Raw genomic sequence first — 21,877 nt, forward strand, 5'->3', positions numbered from 1 at the left:
GATGAAAAACTAGGTCACAGGAGCTAAAAATAGAAAATTCTGGATTTGTTTAAAATTGTACATCACTGGGTATTTTTTGATTAAAAAGTGTTGTAAGACATATTTTCAATCATAATTGTACCGAAACATACCTTTTTACCATTGTATGTCAAATATATGGTTTGTGGTCATGGTCTTGCATTTATTTATATTTGATAAACTTTTATTGGTAAGTTAAATATTTTTTCAAATTCATCAAATAGAAATGACTGCCAACTTACATTTTTGTTTACAGTAACAAAAGGTCATGCCTCTGTTAAGTTACAGTATATTGTTACTGACAAGAATCTGGGCCTGGGGAATTTATTTTTACCAAACTTGTTCCTGTCTCTTTAGGCATTAAATATTAATAATGGCGATAGTTAAAGCACTAAATGAAAATGTCTACACTGTGTTGTAAGGTATGAAGTGGTTAAATTTCCATTCATATATTATACTTTTCCCTTATACAGCAAGGAACTAGTACTTTTTGTTGTAAATTGGGGTTAACAGATGTAACACAACATCTTGTCTATTTTATTATACCACTAGATACATATAAAAATTATGTTCTTATAACCACTAATACAATTTCTTTGGAATAAATTTAAAAAAAATCTCAGATCTGGAGTAAAACCAGTAGATTTGAGTATGTTTTTTGTTTCTTTTTAAAAGCTTGAAGCAAAGTAATAATATTTCAATGGAAGGTTTTGTACTGTAAATGAAATTATTTTTTTATAAGCTATATATGAAATAAAACTCATTTCCAAGAAATATTAGATAGAAGATATTGATCTGTACTGATATTTACAGAGCAGATTATTGAAATAACAACAAAAAAGTGAAATAAAACATAGTTGAGTGGTGTTTCAGAAATAATGCAATTTCACTAAACCCACAAATGTAACATGTAATATTAATTCCAAACTTTTTAAAAAAAAAATCAAAATCAACATTTTATCTGCAAATGCATGAAGTCTCAAAGAAAACTATTGCATGCAGATAGAATTACAGCATTTTGAAAAAGATTTAAACACTACACTACAAATATGGCCAGTTATAGGTAATCACAGAAATAATGAAATTTGCTTTTTACATTAAAACTCTAAATACTCTGGGAACAATTAATAAAACATATTCTGTGAAATGTGTGATTTTTTTTAGATCTAATGATATATTATACAGCACACTTATGTTTATTGTTTTATCTCTGTTACAGACATCAGGTCAAAGAACTCCCAGAAAAGACTGTTGTAAATTTGTATCCCTTTAAAGCATTTTGTCCGGACCATCACTTGAAGACCAATGGTTGGAATGCAATATAACTTCATACAATGGTCAAGCACATTGAGAGGAAGTGTAGTGCACAAGAACCATAACTCCATCTTGACTAATAACAGAGCTATTGCCCTTTGTTACCTTTCCTTGTCTGGAGCATAACTTGAAAACTACTAGGTGGAATTCAAATCAACTTCATACAATGGTCAAGCACAATAAGAGGAAGTGCAGTGCACAAGAACCATAACTCTATCTAAAGTAATTACAGAATTATTGCCCTTTGTTACTTTTCCATTGCTTTTTTTTGTCCGGAGCATAACTTGAAGACTAATGGTTGGAACTCAATACAACTTCATACAATGATCAAGAACATTGAGAGAAAGTGCAGTGCACAAGAATCATTACTCCATCTTGACTAATTTCAGAGTTATTGTCCTTTGTTACTTTTCCTTGTCCGCAGCATAACTTGAAAACTACTAGTTTGAATTCAATACAACTTCATTCAATCGTCAAGCACATTAAGAGGAAGTGCAATGCACAAGAAGAATAACACCATTTTGACAAATTACAGAGTTATTGCCCTTTGATACTTTTCCTTGTCCGGAACATAACTTGTAAAGTACTGGCTGGAATTCAAAAAACTTCATACAATGGTCAAGCACAATAAGAGAAAGTGCAGTGCACAAGAACCATAACTCTGTCCAGAGTAATTATAGAGTTATTGCCCTTTGTTACTTTTCCATTGCTTCTTTCTTGTCCAGAGCATAACTTGAAAACTAATAGTTGGAATTCAATACAATTTCATACAATGGTCAAGTATATTGAGAGAAAGCGCAGTGCACAGAAACCATAACTCTTTCTTGATTCATTTAAGAGTTTTTGCCCTTTGTTATTTTTTATTGACCAGTGCATAACTTGAAAATTTATGGTTGGAATTCAAAGAAACTTCATACAATGGTCAAGGGCAGTGAGATGAAGTGCAGTGCACAAGAACCATAACTCCATCTTCAGTATTTGTAGAGTTATTGCCCTTTGTTCCTTTTCCTTGTCAGGTGCATAACTTAAAAACTAATGTTTAGAATTCAATGAAACTTCATTCAATGGTGAAGCGCAATGAGAGGAAGTGCAGTGCTCAAGAAGCGTAACTCTTTTTGGACTTATTACAGAGTAATTCCAATGGTCAACCACATTGAAAGGAAATGCAACATACAAGAACCACAACTGTCTTTAATTGCCCACAACCATAACTCTATTTCAGTTCTTTTGCAAGGTATTCTGTTACTAGTAACTTCCTCATTTCCGAAGCAGTCTTGCGGGGGTATTAATCACATTTAGTGATAGTTCTAGTTTCATTTTGAAGAAGAAACTAGGAACAAATACAATTTTTTTTTGCTGTAAACCACATTTATGGTATAAAGAACAGAAAGCGATGTTGGGCAAACATGCTTACAGAAGAAACAATAAAAAGTAGTTTTCTTTACTTCTGCTGGTGCTGAAACCTGTTTTATTTGTTTGGGTCTTCAGACCAAACAAATAATGGTAGCCCAAAATTCAGACCCTGATGTGCTTATTTGCAAATGGCAAAAGTAGTCCAAACACCTTGAAGCGGTTACTTCCCTTTATATGTACACTAACGCAGAAAAATTAAGGGGAGATCACTGCGTTAAGATTGTCAAATGACAGGCGCATTAATTTTCGTAAAGAAAAAATAGTTCCCGATTGGTCGAAGGTTTCTAATATTGTGTTATTCTTATAGATATACATGCTTATATTAAGCTCCATGATTATTTACAGCAGTGTTAAACAACAGGTTTACCGTGAACAAAATATATCGAAATTAATAAGGGTTACAAACCCTTATTTAGAATAATATGGTTTTCTTCAGGCCGTTAACTTATATCTTTCCGGTGGTCAAGGGGTTTTTACGCTCGCTTAGGAAGCGTGAGGTCTGGAGTTCAAATCCAAGTTAAGGGTTTAAGGTACATGTTTTTTTTTGGTTTTTTTTATATATATATATTAATTGTTTAAGCCAAATATCAGTGTTGCAATTAGTCTTATAGCCAATTTACTATAGTTATAACACTGGAAACAGCATTGGTGACTCTATACAAACAAATTGGTTTATAATCTCACAACCTTCCCCTTTCTGACATTCTGAGACCCAAACAAATTCAGCGCCTTCTGTGCTTTATTTTTTTTAAGCCATACAAAGTTTTGGGAGACATATGTTTTTGTAACAAAAACCCCTTCTAGTATTTTAGTTGTTATAACTAAATAGATCTTAATATTTTGTGTAAAAATGTCTTAATAATTTTGTAATAGTTAAAGATGTATACAATTATTGCACTTTATTTGAGACACATGTCCTGGTGACAGTTGCAACTATTAAATGAAATATTCTTTAAGAGTGGATTGTAATTCAAGTTTCTTTTAATGCAAAAAAGTATATATGTGTTTTAATATGTTCCATAAATCAATTTTCTTTTGGTATAATTGTTAAGATATTAACTATATATATAACAAATTAAAATGCTACAGTAAATGTTATGATATAATGTTTAGCATGATGTTGCAGTTTAAGTTTAAATAAATTGTATTATTTGAAAGAAAAATACAATGACAAAATTGCTGGAGTTCTCCTAAATAGGAACATGTTTTGTTGATCTTGTAAAATTTCTGATTGAAGAAAAACAGTTGATCAGTTTTTTATATTCAAGTCTTCTGACTATTACTAAAATGTTACTTTTATGTATATTAAAGGGACTCCACTGAGGTTTTTTGACATGATGGGACTGAAAATATTTTTTTCTAGATATACTAATCTTTGTGCAAAATCTAAGATCATTTACGCACTTCATTTTTCCAGAATAATAATTCAAATTGTGAAAAAATGACCCAAAATGAACAGCGTTTAAATGCTTTTCACTCAAATCAGGCTAAGAAAAGCATAAAATAAAATACTCAATTTATTTCAAAGTATATTTTTTAACTATCTTTGCATATATGTCTGTTTCAAGTGCCCCAGCTCATTTATGTAAGAAATTCAAATGTTATGTTTTTAGGCTTTGAAACCTCAGTGGAGTCCCTTTAAGAAGGTATGATACAATTTGATATACAAATAATTGAGTTTAGTCCATTTAAGGTGGAATAATTGCAAATACAAGTACTCAGGGTGTTCTTCTAATATTTTAATGGTAAATTAATCATGTTAAGTAACTTTTTAGCTCACCTTGCACAAAGTGCAGGTGAGCTTTTAGGATGGCCAACCAAATGGCGTCCGTCGTCTGTCGTCCGTCCACATTTTAAATATTCCAAGGACATCTTCTATGATACCCCAAGGCCAATGTTTATGAAACTTGGCAGGAATACTCTTTGTATGAAGCTCTATCAAGATTGTTCAAAGAATTCCATTTCATGCAGAACTCTGGTTGCCATGGCAACCGAAAGAAAAATCTTTAAATATCTTCTTTTAAAGAACCGCAAGAGCTAGAGATTAGATATTTGGCATGAAACATCTTCTAATGAGTGTCTACCAAGTTTGTTCAAATAAAAGCCCTAGGGTCAAAATTGGCCCCGCCCCAGGGGGTCATTGATTTTCCCTATATGCATATAGTAAAAACTTAAAAAATCTTCTTTTAAAGAACTGTAAAAGCTAGAGCTTAGATAATTGGCATGAAACATCTTCTAGTGAATGTCTACCAAGTTTGTTCAAATAAAAGCGCTGGGGTCAAAATTGGCCCCGCCCCAGGGGGTCATTGATTTTCCCTATATGCATATAGTAAAAACTTAAAAAATCTTCTTTTAAAGAACCCAAAGAGCTAGAGCTAAGATATTTAGCATGAAACATCTTCTAATGAGTGTCTACCAAGTTTGTTCAAATAAAAGCCCTGGGGTCAAAATTGGCCCAGCCCCAGGGGGTCATTGATTTTCCCTATATGCATATAGTAAAAACTTAAAAAATCTTCTTTTAAAGAACTCAAAGAGCTAGAGCTAAGATATTTAGCATGAAACATGTTCTAATGAGTGTCTACCAAGTTTGTTCAAATAAAAGCCCTGGGGTCAAAATTGGCCCCGTCCCAGGGGGTCATTGATTTTCCCTATATGCATATAGTAAAAACTTAAAAAATCTTCTTTTAAAGAACCCAAAGAGCTAGAGCTAAGATATTTAGCATGAAACATGTTCTAATGAGTGTCTACCAAGTTTGTTCAAATAAAAGCCCTGGGGTCAAAATTGGCCCAGCCCCAGGGGGTCATTGATTTTCCCTATATGCATATAGTAAAAACTTAAAAAATCTTCTTTTAAAGAACTCAAAGAGCTAGAGCTAAGATATTTAGCATGAAACATGTTCTAATGGGTGTCTACCAAGTTTGTTCAAATAAAAGCCCTGGGGTCAAAATTGGCCGCGCCCCAGGGGGTCATTGATTTTCCCTATATGCATATAGTAAAAACTTAAAAAATCTTCTTTGAAAAAACCCAAATAGCTTGAGTTTAGATATTATACATGAAACATCTTTAAGTAAATATCTACAAAGTTTGTTCAAATAAAAGCCCGGGGGTCAAAACTGGCCCTGCCCCAGGGGTGTCATTGTTTTTAACTATATGTGTATAGTAAAAACTTAAATAATCTTCTTTTAAAAAACCCAATGAGCTAGAACTTAGATGTTTAGCATGAAACATCTCCTTATGGGTGTCTACCAAGTCTGTTCAAATAAAAGCCCTTGGGTAAAAATTGGCCGGGGGGGGGGGGGGGGGCTATATACAGGTGAGCGACCTCAGGGCCATCATGGCCCTCTTGTCTTTATTAATGATGATTATAATAATGATAATACAGCCAGGTTAAATTTACTTCCTTTCCTAAATCAAGTTTTAGTTTTGTTAAAATTTAAACAATTAAGACATCATGTCAAATTATAAGTCAAAGGGCTTAAACCTTTTAGATTGACCTTTTGTTTATACTGATTAGACCTCAATCAAAGGGCATGGTCAAATAGATACAAGTTGTTATTTTTTGGTGAATCAATGTATTTGTGGTAATGAAATGTTGATAGGTGATTTGTCATGAAATACCAGCACACTTATTATAGTTTTTGAAGTGTCAGATTTATAACTTGGCATGAGGTTAACTTGTGGTTATAGCAATAATGTCAATAATAGTAAAATAAAACATATGCATGCACACAATTATCAGGTACATATTAGTGTGGAATTATTGCACATAACTAACACTTAATGTTGATTAATATTTTATAGTTCTAGTGTCAACTATGACCTGCCTATATGCCACCAAGATGCTAGACCAGTCTGCACATCCATACAGTCTGACCAGACCTTATACAATGATTTCAAATTACTTATTATGAACGAAGGACAGTTCTACTTTTCAACTCTCAATTTTAGCATGTTCAGGGTATAAAGATATGAATTTCTTTCTTTTTGTCTACTTTAAAATCAAATTTAAGCTTTCGCAAATAACTAACTCTTTATTTATGCTTTAGTCCCTTACTGTTTTCACCGGAGGGGACAATATGTTGTCTGTCTGTCCTTTATTCTGTGAATAAATTACACAAGCTAGCTTGCTTGATATGCGGAAAGAGATCCATATTAAGATTATGCACATCATTTTCATTGGCCAAAATATGTTGTTGCTCATTAAACGATCAAAATGGAACATTTAATGGTGGAACATAAGTATGATGCTGTGATGATTATAAAATTGCTTGTGTGAGGTTTATGATACTAAGAATGTGGATAAAGGACTATATGAAGATTATGAACTTCATTTTCCTTTGTCATGAAACAAAAAATGTGTTTGCTCTAGTAATGGAAATATCAAAAACAGTAAAAGAAGTATTATGTAAATATGGGACTTAAGTTTGAGCTTAATTCAAAATATACTCCTGCTAGAATGTTGAAACTTGGCACTGTACATGGATAGCAAAACTTATTTAGATAGATGATGCATCTTATTATAGTTTTTTCAAGAAATATGATTGCCATGGTTACAGAAATAGTCAAAACAGTGAGATCCTGTTAAAAAGTTAACATTTGTCCTCTTTATTTCAAAATAATATGAATTTCCTTAAAATTGCACTTTCATGATCCTTTCCTAGTTATGTACAGACATCTGAGACAATTCTTTACAATCACTTTCTACTTGGGTTAATCAGACATTATACTGGTTAGGTACATGTATTGTCTGTGACAAGCTTTTTTCTGTGGAATACATTTTCAACTAAAACATTACATTTTCCTTACAGTAACTCACTCACAGTGTGTGTAATTTTTGTGTAGTTATTTATTTTAATATCTTAAACATGCCTCAAAGGTCACCAATATTTATAAATTTTATCATCAATTCTTATCTTCAACACAATCTTAATAGTTAAAATTTGAAATATGAAATTTACTGAACAAAGTTAAGATAGTAAGTCATTCAGTTGATATATATGGCACGACTAAAGTAATACATCTGCTTTCTATAAGTCAATGTTTTTTATTGTTCTATCACCTTATATAATGGACTTACTATGTTGTTCCCTGAGGTGAAAGAAACCGTCAATGTTAGCGTATAAAACATTACTACTCGTAACAAGTTAGATGACAGGCTTCTACCACTGTATGATTGTTTACATTGAAGATTTCATGTAGCAATTATACAGATGGTTTGACTTTAAAGGAATTAAATACACTTGAATGTAGGTAAGGAGTATTTGAGGTTTTTGCTTTTAAAATGGGAATTTTTGGAATGTATTTAACTTTAGTGTGTTGACATTTTAATAATAACTGTAATGGTATCATATACCCTGTACTGAAAGTTGTAACTATTTATTGATAGTAACAATATAAGAATTACTGTGATTAATGAACAAAATCATATTTTTATGTAAACATTTTTTTCAATATTTTTGTATAAAAAAGGTGACTGATAATGGATACTGGTTATTATATATAAGTTAAGTATGATTTATACTCTATCTAAATATATGATTGATCTCCCTACTTAAATTGTTTCAGTAATTGACTTTAGGCAATAATTCGCTTATATTTTATACCTTTCTGACTAAATGAAAGGCAATTTTTTATATCAAATTATTTGAAAAATGATACTCTGATAATAACTATAATTATAGTTGAACAGTATCGAAAATGATTTTTTTGTAGTGGTTCAAGTTTTCTATCATATGATTGTTAAGTCAATTTAGTGAGAGCTGGTGTATTCATATTTCACAGTGGAATCTATTTTCAGAGAAACAAAACAACGGGTATTGAGTTTTTCATGGCTCTACCTATACCAATCAATAGCCCTGTTTTATAGTATATATTTACATGCTTTATTTAGTTTAAAGCAACATTTTTATAGTTAAAAAGAGGTGACTTTATATATCAGATGGGGATAAGTGAATGATGTAATTGTTTGATGGGCTGAATATACACGACTTTCTTGATAAAATTGCTCCGTAATTACTGGTTTAAAGATGTAAAAAGGGAGACTGGTAATGTTTTACGAGGACTTAAACTTGTGTATTTGAATAACGTTGATATTTGTACTGTAGTGTTAGACATAGGGACAACACTGGTATGCTAATTCTGTCATCTTACTTCAGGTAATGTTCCGTTTTTAAAAATGATTAAGGCCTTACTTTATAGACAAGATTATTTCTATTTGATAAACTTTAAAAGATGATTTTAAACAATTTAGTTTAATTTTAATGAAATTAAAATGTTAACATTTTTTTGTTCTCAGTAAAATTAGTGTTAACATGTACAATAGTTAATATTAAAATACAGAATTACTATATTACAAGATGTTGAACGGAGTACATTTGAAGATATAAACTAGTTAGCTCCATTTTTTTCACTTACCATATAACAGTTGTATTGTTTTTACTGTAAATGTTACACATCAAAATGAAAGGTTTGTCATTGATGGTCTGTAAGCTGGTGTATTTTTTCTGACACACAATAATAATTGACAGGTAGATATGTCAGTCTGTCACCTTGAACATATCTCGCACAAACATATCACTATTATCATAGTCACGTCTTCTTAATGAAAACAATAAGTTATCACTCACTCTAATCTTTGTTTAGAAAATGAGTTTGTTTTTATGGATGTGTTAATCATGGTGTAAGTTATCTAATTTACATATCTACATTTGCATATATTTTGGTACATTTTAAATATTTGTATCTAAACAATAATTGATACTGAGGTAGGAACTATACTAACCTCATTATAAAAACAGATATTTACTGATGACAATAATTAACCTCTATATGAGTATATTTTCCTGTCTTTCCTCCTTTTAAATAACTTTCTATAAAATACAAAACTGTGTGAGATTGTGGCATGAATATTGTGGCAGTTTGTAAAATACTTGGTTTTTATTTTAGTGTTATATTTATATTAATATATATTAAACTATCTTTTTAAAAAACACAGCGTTTTAGCAGCTTCAAAATAGAAAAGTTCAATAAAGGATTTAAAATCTGTAGACTTGGACTAATATAAAATTAATTCACTATATTTACCATTAAAATGTAATTTTTACAGGTTCATTCAACTTAATGTAGTTTTCAAATCACACTAACGTTTATATACTAGGGAACAAGGATCTTTCCTATTGTCCAAATTTGACTCTAAAGGTATGTTTACACTGGATTGCCATTAATATAAATTATTGTGTCTGTTTTTTTCTTTGAGATTTGATCAGATAGATTGATACGGTATCGTAGATAGATTATACCATTTGATAGTACCCCGATTGTTAGAAATACCGGTCCCCTTGTTGTAAACTAATGTATATTTTAACAATCATTTTGTATGACAAATATTTGTCATTTGCCAGTTTGAGGATAAAGTTGGTGCGTTTTCATCAAATATTTTTATGGAAATTATGTTTACATTGGTTTTCAGATGCCTGTTTAAAAAAAAGCTAAGGTTCGTTTTTATTTGATAACTCTCTTTGTTTAAATGATTAACATATTTTGCATATAAAACATTTAATTTTTTCCTATTAATCTGAAGTATCACACCAATGAACTATCTACATAATTTTGTGTGTTAACTATGTCATAAGGTGAGAAAAATGTGTACTTTGATAGGGTCTTGAACCTGGGACCATCAGACATTGTTGGGACCATATCAGAATACTAGTACTAGTTTTACAGTCCTAGTGAATGAGCTACAAGGGAGGTGACACATTTTCTCCTGAATAAGTGAATGGTTCTAATTACTATAACATACTGTTATATATTTTATGTGGGTGAAAATAGGTTTTAATTCTCCTTTTATATCAGGGTTAACCTATACACAGTCTCCATTGAAGGGTCTCTTGACAATGCTTTACTAATTTATAACAATTCATTAACTTTGAAAATTAAAAGTTATTTATCACTCTAAATGTATCTGACTGTGAAATACTCACCTTTGACCTCTGTTGGTTTAAATACAATCATGGACTTGGAGTTTTTTCTTGTAAGGAAGTTATTCCTCCAGGTTACAGAAGTAAAATAGTAAGATTCTGTCAAGCTGGAATGTCATCATATAACTGGAGCTTTATCAACTTGATTTAAACTCATGATTTAAAAACAAAAGAAAAACAATGCAATGCTTAGATTACAAAATAACCTAAATTATTCTTAATTTCACAGAAATGGAAACTTTTACAATTATGATTCCTTCAAAATTTCTTTCTAAAAATAATCTACTATTAAGATACAATTGTTTTAATTGACATTTTCTTCCTGTTTCAGTCAATAATGTAAGATTTGTGAAATTAGTTGTAGTTTTCTACATATGGTGATACTATGTATAGGTGATTTATATCTGTATTTGTTTGCTATTAATGTCCTGTATGGATGTAACAACAAAAGCCAAAAATATTGTTATAGTTCACAATGAATGTTGATAACTTTACACAGTCCATGAAATAACAATGTTGTAAGACGTTTAAAACTTCAATAATACAACCTGAAGACTTCCTTTAGGGCTAAATGTACAAACTTGTTGAGGATTGTATAAATGGTTTTAATGAGTTTAATAGAAGTAAAGTTACATTATAAAAACTGTACCCACAATTAAAAAAAATGTGTTTGTCTTTGGTAATAAAAGGTTATTTTCAGGAGTTTTCCATGTAACAAGACTTTCATGTACTTAATAGTGACAAGTGCATTTTCTGGTGTTGTGCCTGCTATATATTTGTGTTGCATGCTATATAGATCTATTTGTGTTGCATGCTATATATTTGTGATAAAAAAGTTTTATATGAAATTCTTGTTTTATGTTTTACCTATGATAGGTTATTGTTTTATACTGTTTAACCATTGAGGCCAGCAGTTTGTCTAATTATACTTAATACGTAGGAACATGATGGGCGTTGGAAAGCTTGTCTGCTATGCTTTTTGGTTCAGGATTTCTCCAAATTTTGCACAATACTAAAGACAATAAAGTTTACTGCAAATATCATGATTAGACCAACAATATAAATCAAGGAAGAATTTAATGTTTCTTCACTTTCACTTTTTGTGAAATAACAAAATGCAAATGCAAAGAAAAATACTTACAGCAAAGCATATGATTTCCTTTTAAAAAGTAATATGTATATTGAGCTTTGGTTGATTTCTAAGTGCTATTACTGCTTTCTAGCTATGAAAACTAAGAAAAACTGCCAGCCTTCCATGAAATATTCACATGCAAGAATTCAAGGTTCTTTGCTGGATTCAGATGTAGATATATCATTCCTGGTGAATCACTATGAGTTATACACCACAAACAAAATTATGATTTTACAGTAATTAACCTGTAACATTGTTTCATCTGCAATAAAAAAACATTTGATAATAAAAAAGGGAAAAAAGATGTACAAATTGAGGTCACATAAAAACTGTTTGCATTGTTCCCCTGTTTCACATATTCAGGTAAAGAAAAAATAATGATGGTATATAAAATATTCATATTTAATATGTTCATAATTAATATACATATGGTTTATTGCTTTAACTTAATTGTCGAGCAGCATCTACTGGCTGGTATATGATATGAAAAGAAAGTTAGCATGTTAATTTCAATAGATGAAAGGGTATTTAACTGTGAGTAGAGGAAAACTGACAATGGATTAGGAAATGTTAGGTTGTTTCCCTTTGTACAAGCGAACATTTACAGGTTACACTTGTACTAGATAACTCTTTTCATATTATTTCATCAAATTAGTAAATGAGAAACAAAAAAAATTTCAAACATTTTTGCAGCACAACTATAATCCTATAGGAATAGGTCCAAATGTCTAAAAATATAAAATCTTAAAATCTTACATTTAAAGATTAACTAAAGCACTTAAAAGTATGGAAAAATAACAACAAAAAATATACCTAGAATTAAATTGAAAATCAATATGTTTTTTTGTGTTAAGATTGAGTTAAAAGGATCAACAAGCTTTTATTTTTTTGTCAATTTGCATAATAAAAGTGATATACATTTATATCATTCTGGAAAAATGGTGGGAGTGTCAATGGTCTGAAAATTGTACACAAATAATTGGTATAGACAAACATCAAATGCCTTTATGGTATAGCAATCTTGAAAGAATAATTCCAGTTTCATCATAACAAAACACCTAAGTGGAGTCTGTTTAACATACATGTATAATAACTTACAGGTAGAATATCTTGCTAATATTTTATTATGGAATTGTTAAAACAATGTTAATAGAAAGTTTGGTGATATTTTTTTATTAGAATACTACAACTGAGTAGCTGACTCTGTTATTATAACAACTTGTGCTGGTGTTAGTTAACATATCCTGAAGCTTTTAAGTGAGTCCACATGAGATATATTCAAGATAGAATACTAAGTAAGGAGGGATAGGGCATTGAACCTGTGACCTTCAACTTGTAAACTTTAATGCCAGGGACCACATCCATGATTTAGTCCTAGGGGTTTTACTTAATATATGTATCTGAAGCTATAAAATTTAACTATCTTTCATCAATAATCTTATAAAGAATGTCACACTGTGCTTGTTTGCGTGTTTGTCTGTCTGTAAACTTATATGCAACCAGTCTATTAAGGGAAATCCACATTAAGGGGTAAAATCTATATCATACATTAATGGACTAAATTTAAAGAATAACAAACTTTTTTATTTAATGAAGTAATTTTAGCACTCCATCCACAGATACATATTAAAGATTAAATACTTTTTCATGTAATGAAAAATATGAACTTAATTCTACTACTTCAATTATCAGTGAAGATTTCCTCAGTCAGCATGTACCTCTCACTTAGATAATATTTTATAGATAAATACAAATGATTTCTTCTTACAAATAATTAAGTTACTGGGGATCCCAGGAGTTTTAAATGATATAGACTTATTTGCTCAACATTTAAGTTATGTGAATGTAACAAAATAACTGAACTGATGGGATAAACCTGTATTGTATTAAATGTGTAATAAATGTATTATATTCTACTATATTCTCCTTGCCAATTAAAAGTGATAGAGCTGAATTAGTTTTCAAAACATGATTTTTCTAGAAATATCATAAACCATATCTGAAACAGTACAATGGATAAAAAAAGTTGAGTATACTTTTCCATATACTTATTTTCATTCTTAGGGCTACTTTATAACATTGCATGAAGCAGGTTTGTTTGGTATATTAACTGTTGTATCACAGCAATGAGGTTAAATGTATTTATTATTTATATGAAATTATATAACATGTCATGTCTCATATGAAATAATATAACATGTCTATGTTATTCATAAGAGTTTGATTCATAGCTCATAAATACAAAAAATGTACATCTTTCTGTTCCTTCCATCTTGCTATCAAATGATATTGCTATTTTAAATTTGATATTTCTTTTCCAGGCTACCTAAATGTTAGAATGGTGTCAAGTCTGTCACCGTATTCCACATTACTGGACCTAAGTTCAGCTTCAGAATTTCAAGATGACCAGACTGCTGGCAATAGTGACAGTCTGGCATTACCTGGCAACCATATTTTAAGAAGTCAGAGTCTCCATGGGAAACAGTTACCAGGCAACAGTAATGCATCTGGGGACTATGCTAATCTAGCTCCTGTTGGAAGCTTGGAGGATTTTCAAAAATTTACGAATGGTTACAATTGTACATCCTCTAGGTTTGGAAGCTTAGAAACAATGGAGAAAAATTCAAAGAAGCCAAAGGACCAGAAAGTGAATAAAACAGAAAGTCATGAGTTAAATATTCAGGATACAGAAAGTAGTTTGTTTAAGGAAATAGAAAATGCCTTGAAAAACAACAAGAATAGTTGTGTATTGGAACACGAGGATGATGAGCACCAGTTTCTATATTATCACATAGAAATGTTAGCGATGGATCAAAGATTTGGATTTTCTGTTAGTGGAGGAATAGATGAGGGTTTCCCACCAAAAATTGACAACATTTCCAAAGGTTTGTAGATACCAATTTAAAATTTATAATAAATTCAATGGTTTATGGTAGTTCCCCAAAAAAATGTTTTTTTCATCTTGTTTTTGTAACTAAAAGCAGACAGCATTATGCATGTATCACCTTTATAACAGAATTGAATGCAATGCTCATGTATATTAAACACTATAGTCTGAAATGTTTAATTCAGATGCCGTCTCCCACGGACATATCCTAGCTGAACAAATACTACATACTTTACTTGCTGCTGAACAACTCTGTTAGTACTGCTTAAAAGTGACATTTTGATGGTCCATTGTTTGATCATTATACTGGCTGCATATTAGAGCTGTCATTGATTCAGTGCAAAGCATATCAACGATATATCGATATCAAGTAACTAAAATCAACGATACACCGATATATCGATAATATCCTATACTCACTTGTCTGTCATTCACTTTCATACCTGTTTCAATGATTTCAGTCAAAAACATGTTCTGTACAGTGTCTTGTCCACTGCATGATTTTTTCTAGACAATATTTTTTGTCACCATTGCTATGAAATAATTCAACTATATAACAAAAGCATCACATTTGATATAAATAATTGTTTCTGCATATATTTTGGGTGAATTTTTATAATTTCTAGACATTTAATTTATAAGTCAAAAGTATCGATTTTTTAAAATGTGTATCGATTATTGATCGACAAAAAAATATCAACGATACATCGATATTGTCGATATCGATGACAGCTCTACTGCATATTTACCTTCTGGCAAAGACCAATACCGGTAGTTAGCCTGCCTAAAACTAATATACAGCCTGCCCAATACCAATATAATGCCTGGTCAAGTCTAATTAACAGCTGGTCCAATACATACATGTATGAGTATATACTCATTTACATCCTGGCCCAGACCTATATACATCCTGACCAAGATAAATAAATGACCTGGCCAATATTAATGTATAGCCTAGTCTAAACATATTAAAGTCTGGCAAAGACTATTGAACAGCCGGGTCAAGGCATAATAAAAACAGCTTGCTCAGACTACTTATATTCAGCCTGGCTGACAACAATAAACAGTCTGGCCAATACTAATATACAGTCTGGCCAATACTAATATACAGTCTGCCCAATACTAATATACAGTCTGCCCAATACTAATATACAGCCTGCCCAATACTAATATACAGCCTGCCCAATACTATTATACAGCCTACCCAATACTAATATACAGCCTGTCCAATACTAATATACTGCCTGCCCAATACTAATATACAGCCTGCCTAATACTAATATACAGTCTACCCAATACTTATATACAGCCTGCCCAATACTAATATACAGCCTGTCTAATACTAATATACAGTCTGCCCAATACTTATATACAGCCTGCCCAATACTAATATACAGCCTGTCTAATACTTGTATACAGTCTGCCAAATACTAATATACAGTCTACTCAATACTAATATACAGCCAGCCCAATACTAATATACAGTCTTCCCTATACTAATATACAGTCTGCTCAATACTAATATACAGTCTGCCCAATACTAATATACAGTCTGCCCAATACTAATATACAGTCTGCTCAATACTAATATACAGTCTGCCCAATACTAATATACAGTCTGCCCAATACTAATATACAGTCTGCCCAATACTAATATACAGTCTGCCCAATACTAATATACAGTCTGCTCAATATTAATATACACTCTGCCCAATACTAATATACAGTCTGCTCAATATTAATATACAGTCTGCCCAATACTAATATACAGTCTGCTCAATATTAATATACAGTCTGCCCAATACTAATATACAGTCTGCTCAATACTAATATACAGTCTGCCCAATACTAATATACAGTCTGCTCAATATTAATATACAGTCTGCCCAATACTAATATACAGTCTGCTCAAATACTAATATACAGTCTGCCCAATACTAATATACAGTCTGCTCAATACTAATATACAGTCTGCCCAATACTAATATACAGTCTGCCCAATACTAATATACAGTCTGCCCAATACTAATATACAGTCTGCCCCAATACTAATATACTGCCTGCCCAATACTAATATACAGCCTGCCTAATACTAATATACAGTCTGCCCAATACTAATATACAGTCTGCTCAAAACTAATATACAGTCTGCCCAATACTAATATACAGTCTGCTCAATATTAATATACAGTCTGCCCAATACTAATATACAGTCTGCTCAATACTAATATACAGTCTGCTCAATAATAAAAAAAACAGCCTGTCCAATGATAATATACAGCCTGCCCAATACTTATAAACAATCTGCCCGAGACTTATATACAGTCTGGCAGAGACTCAAACCATATACCACAGATTATCATTTCACTATTATTATTCTTATATTTTAGTTTCTTTGTCTGGGAGCATTTTTTCTCTCCTTTTAAAGATAAAATCTAGATGGCTACAAGAGCATTAATGGAACCATTTTATATTATATCTGACACATTTGTCTAATGGCAGACTGTAGCAGGATTTTGATATTGCTGATAATGAGAAGGTTATATGTCTGGTCATCATATTGGATGTAATAGGACAGATAATTGTTCTTTATTGAACCCCTGAACATTACAAGTGCATCTTACGAATGGTCTTGATTAGTTTTGGGACCTATTTTATGTGTGCTATGATTTATAAACAAGTTTGATATCTTTTATACAGATATACAACTGCCATTGGGGAGTTACAAAATGCACAAACAGATATTCCAAATTCAATTTAAACTTGAAATTATTCCCAATTATGCTTACTTTCAGATATGTGTATAATTTATTCTGAACAGGCAGAAAGTTTATAATATATATATCTTATATATATACACTTCTTCTTCAGCAGTGAACATCTTATTCATTTTAAAGTTATATATGATCCATGTGTGCATTCTGTCATCCATTTTTTGTTTGAAGACATTTTTCAGTATTCATTCAACTAAATTTTTTTTAAACAAGAAAACCAAAATATTTTGTTTACATAAATGATAGACAATGTGTATATCAAAGGTCAATGTTTCATTTTATACAAATTTAGAAAAAAATGTGTTCATTATCAAAATTATCTTGATATTATATACATTATTCTATCAAATTTACCTAAATATTTTGAAGTTTGAAGGTTAACATTTGAGGTCAATGTTATTTGTCAGAATTGAATACAATAATTGTCCTCATTTTCACTTGTACATGCTAGATTACATCAATTAATATCCACACAGTTTAGTTCCATGTAATTTATCTCTTATGTAAATCAAAACATATTATTATCAAAAAATACGAACAAAGTAATAAATGTTTTGAAAAAAAAAGAGACCCCATCATATTTGGCGTTTTAAAGAATATACTGAAAATTATTTCATATTTTTTCTTATAATTATATGTGTAGGGAATTGTCACTTGTGTAAATTATGTGGGAGGGATATAAAATTGCGGACATTGAAAAAAAAAATAGAGAGGGGAACTGTCCAAACTATAAAAATAATGGAAGGTGTCAAAATGGAAGAGAAATTGTCTGAGAAAGGGATTGTCCGGATACCTGTTCATAGAGAATTTAAATTCAGAACTCTAGAAATAGATTTTAAATGATAAAGGTTTTGTTCCCTCATGCTTTCTGGTTAATTAAAGGTTGCAAAAATGTCCATCATATAGCTATAAAATAATGCCTCAGAATTTTATCAAGATCATTTAAAGTCATACAAACTATGGCCATATTGAGAATTAGTATCTTAAAGCCAGTTTAATTTTAGACATTAAATGCTGATAAATATGGGCTCTGTTCTTACTTGACAATCTTTAAAGACCATGATTTCAGTATGTACAGATAAATCATTGAAGTCTTGTGATTGTAATTTACTTCACATAAAATCCTCTCGATCATAGAAATTCTCCTTATAGTCTCAAGTGTGAGAGGAGGGTGTCTGAGCAACCAAGTTTGCTTTTAATTATTTGTCAAATGTTACTTAACAAACCTGAAAGAATCAATCAAATTAGGTTTCTTGTTGATTAGATAATCAAAGCTTGGCGTTTTTTGTCACAGATTGAGTTTTACTTGCAAACTGTCATGTTTCCATGCTTACAAGGAGATATTCTAGCCAGAATTTCTGTATAATATGATTACAGTCCTGAAAATAGGCTGTAACATTGGCTTCTTGGGATTCATTGGACTGAAACTTTTAATCCAGTCATTTAAAAAACTTAATTTAATGTAATGTCTGTGAGTGAAATTGTTCTGATCACTTATCTGTTCAAGAGAATTAAGTTTGAGACTGATCCAGACATAAAATTTAGATTAATTTCTTCTTTGTTAGAATTATGTACAGTTTCAGTGCTGATTTACTTTAACTTTTTACTGGTAAACTTTATTTTATATGTCTACTTGTTGGATAAGTGAAGTTTAGTTTTACATGTGGTTTGAATTTGATAAGAATAGTTTCTATTTTATACTAGCAAAAATTATGGACAAGTAGAGTACTATGAGTCAGAATCTAACACAGAGGCATCAAAATACAACAGACAGTTATCACACATAAATATCCAAAATGTGACAAAATTACACAATTCTTTCATAAAAATATATATGAGAGGTTTCAATATTCAACCATGTATTAAAACATATAATATTTCACTGTATTAAACACTAATTTGAAAGAAACTTTACATGTTACTGTTTTCATTCATTTCTCATTTTCTGCATAGATTATGAGCTACAACAATTTGGTTATTAATGGAATCATAATTATATTCCTAAAAATGTCCCAATTACCAAATACTGAAATAATGTATCAGCTATGCAAAGATTCATTACAAGTAACAGCAGTTCTAAATAACTTGCCATATACATGTACATGGACATTGTATTGTGCAAATTTTGTCCCAAAATCCTACCCAAGAGAGCTAGTCCTACCCAAGAGAGCTTCCTACCCAAGAGAGCTTATTCCAATCAAAACATTATTTATTTATTTATGCAAAAATTGAATAGTTTTCATTACTATTATCTGTCTTGTTGCAATGCTTCCAAAAATCAAGAAGATCTTTAACATCCTTGATTTGTATTTTATTCACATTCAGAAATATTCATGAAACCTGCAAATATTCTTTGATAGAAGCAACTATGAATAAGTAAATGACAGTTTCATTGAAATATTTGCTGTAAATATGTCTGTTATATGTTCTGTTAAACTAAATTTAAGCATTTCAATGTCTCTTATATAAATTGTTCAGTAGTTATAGAAATAACAAATGGCTGCTGAATGTGGAACCATTACATGACAGATAGATGTCTCCTTGGATTATTTATTCTTGTTTAAGAATGTTCTATTTTCTGTTCTGCACATGGTCCTAATTTGGGAGACTATTTTAAGAAACATATAAGATATAATTACAAAGAAGATCAAGGCAGAGGGTTTAGTCACCAAACTTGGCACCAAACAGTGTCTAGTTATACAGGATGACTGAAAGGTCCCCAGTGGGACACTCCTGAAAGGTCCCTAGGGGGCACTGAACAGAAACCAGACAAATAGCAAGGAAGGACACAAAGGGCGAAGCAGGGAGGCAGCTACAGAGATTGTATGAAAGATATTTTCAAAGAGAGAATCTAACTTGAACAGTTTTGTCGTGTTAAGTCTTCTTGCCACAATTATACATGCTAGGCGAGCATGTATGTCCATGCACTCTGATCAGACACTATACAGTGGGCTGACAAATATTTTTAATATTCTAAATGCTATAGTGATTAAATTATAATGCCATGATATCCTTGAATAGTGAATGTCATGATAATATAAAATAATGAATGTAATGTTATCCATGAATAAAAAATGGCATGATATCCTTGAATAGTGAATGTCATGATAACATGAAATAATGAATGTCATAATAACATAAAATAATGAATGTCATGATATCATAGAATAATGAATGCCATGATAACATCAAATTATGAATGTCATGATAACATAAAATAATGAATATCATGATATCCTTAAATAATAAATGTCATGATAACATAAAATAATAAATGTCATGATAACATCAAATTATAAATGTCATGATAACATTTAATAATAAATGTCATGATAACATCAAATAATGATTGTCATGATAACATCAAATAATAAATGGCATGAGAACATAAAATAATAAATGTCATGAGAACATAAAAATGAATGTCATGATAACATCAAATTATGAATATCATTATAACATTAAATAATGAATGTCATGATAACATCAAATAATAAATGTCATGATAACATCAAATTGAATGTCATGATAACATCAAATAATAAATGTCATAATAACATAAAATAATAAATGTCATGATAACATAAAAATGAATGTCATGATTACATCAAATTATGAATGTCATGATAACATCAAATAGTGAATGTCATAAAACATTTTGAAACGATAAGAAAAGAAAACCTTAAAAGTGGATCACTACTTAAAGTTTAAGTAATTGGTTAAGAGATATTTAGCTTATTTATATGATTTTGCCATCAGCGTTAAGCCGCTCTTGACTGTTTCCCAAGAACATATTTATCCAGTCTTTGCTATATATGGAACATATCCAGCAAAAGTAAGAAAAAAATCCCCAAAAATCATTAGTAAGATTACAGTCCCTTCATAAGTGTTTACCAGTTGAACTAATATTGATTGACTGTATCTGTAAGACAAATATTCAATTATCCACTCTCATTACCGGGAATTTCCCTACATGATTACTTCCGATCACAAATTCTCACAAGTTCTCGTCATTATCAATCAAATTTACAGCTTTGTCATGTTTAAACAGACTTTCCTGAGCAATATTGCCAGTGGATAACTTGTCCTGTACAATCACCACTGCAATGTGCTTCTCTCATACTAATTTAATTGTCTGAAGGAGTGACCTTCCCTAATATGTTCATTTAACCTTACTGTTATCTTTCAGCTCAAGTTGATATTTGGTATATATATATGACTTTTCTGTCATCCTGTATACTTAGTGGCAGCTTACCATATCCATATAATGTTAGTCAAATCCTGGCCATATATCAAGTAAGTTTTCTTGGGTATTATGGTTAAAAAAACAACCTTCCAATGGAGATACATGTATATTGTTAA

General features: G+C 30.7%; 1 protein-coding gene across 1 annotated transcript in view; it reads left to right on the forward strand.

Annotated features, from left to right (window-relative positions):
* Positions 1-13,851: 13,851 nt before the first annotated feature.
* Positions 13,852-21,877, forward strand: part of LOC132714303 (protein PALS1-like) — a 60,020-nt gene continuing 51,994 nt past the window's right edge. The window contains exons 1-2 of the mRNA XM_060697142.1: positions 13,852-13,879; positions 14,176-14,739. Coding sequence (XP_060553125.1) covers positions 13,867-13,879; positions 14,176-14,739 — 577 coding nt within the window. The 5' untranslated portion in view covers positions 13,852-13,866. The remainder of the gene's footprint in view (positions 13,880-14,175; positions 14,740-21,877) is intronic.

This window comes from Ruditapes philippinarum, unplaced genomic scaffold, assembly GCF_026571515.1.
Source record: "Ruditapes philippinarum isolate M1 unplaced genomic scaffold, ASM2657151v2 ctg525_1_1_1_1, whole genome shotgun sequence".
Taxonomy (NCBI): Eukaryota; Metazoa; Mollusca; class Bivalvia; order Venerida; family Veneridae; genus Ruditapes; species Ruditapes philippinarum.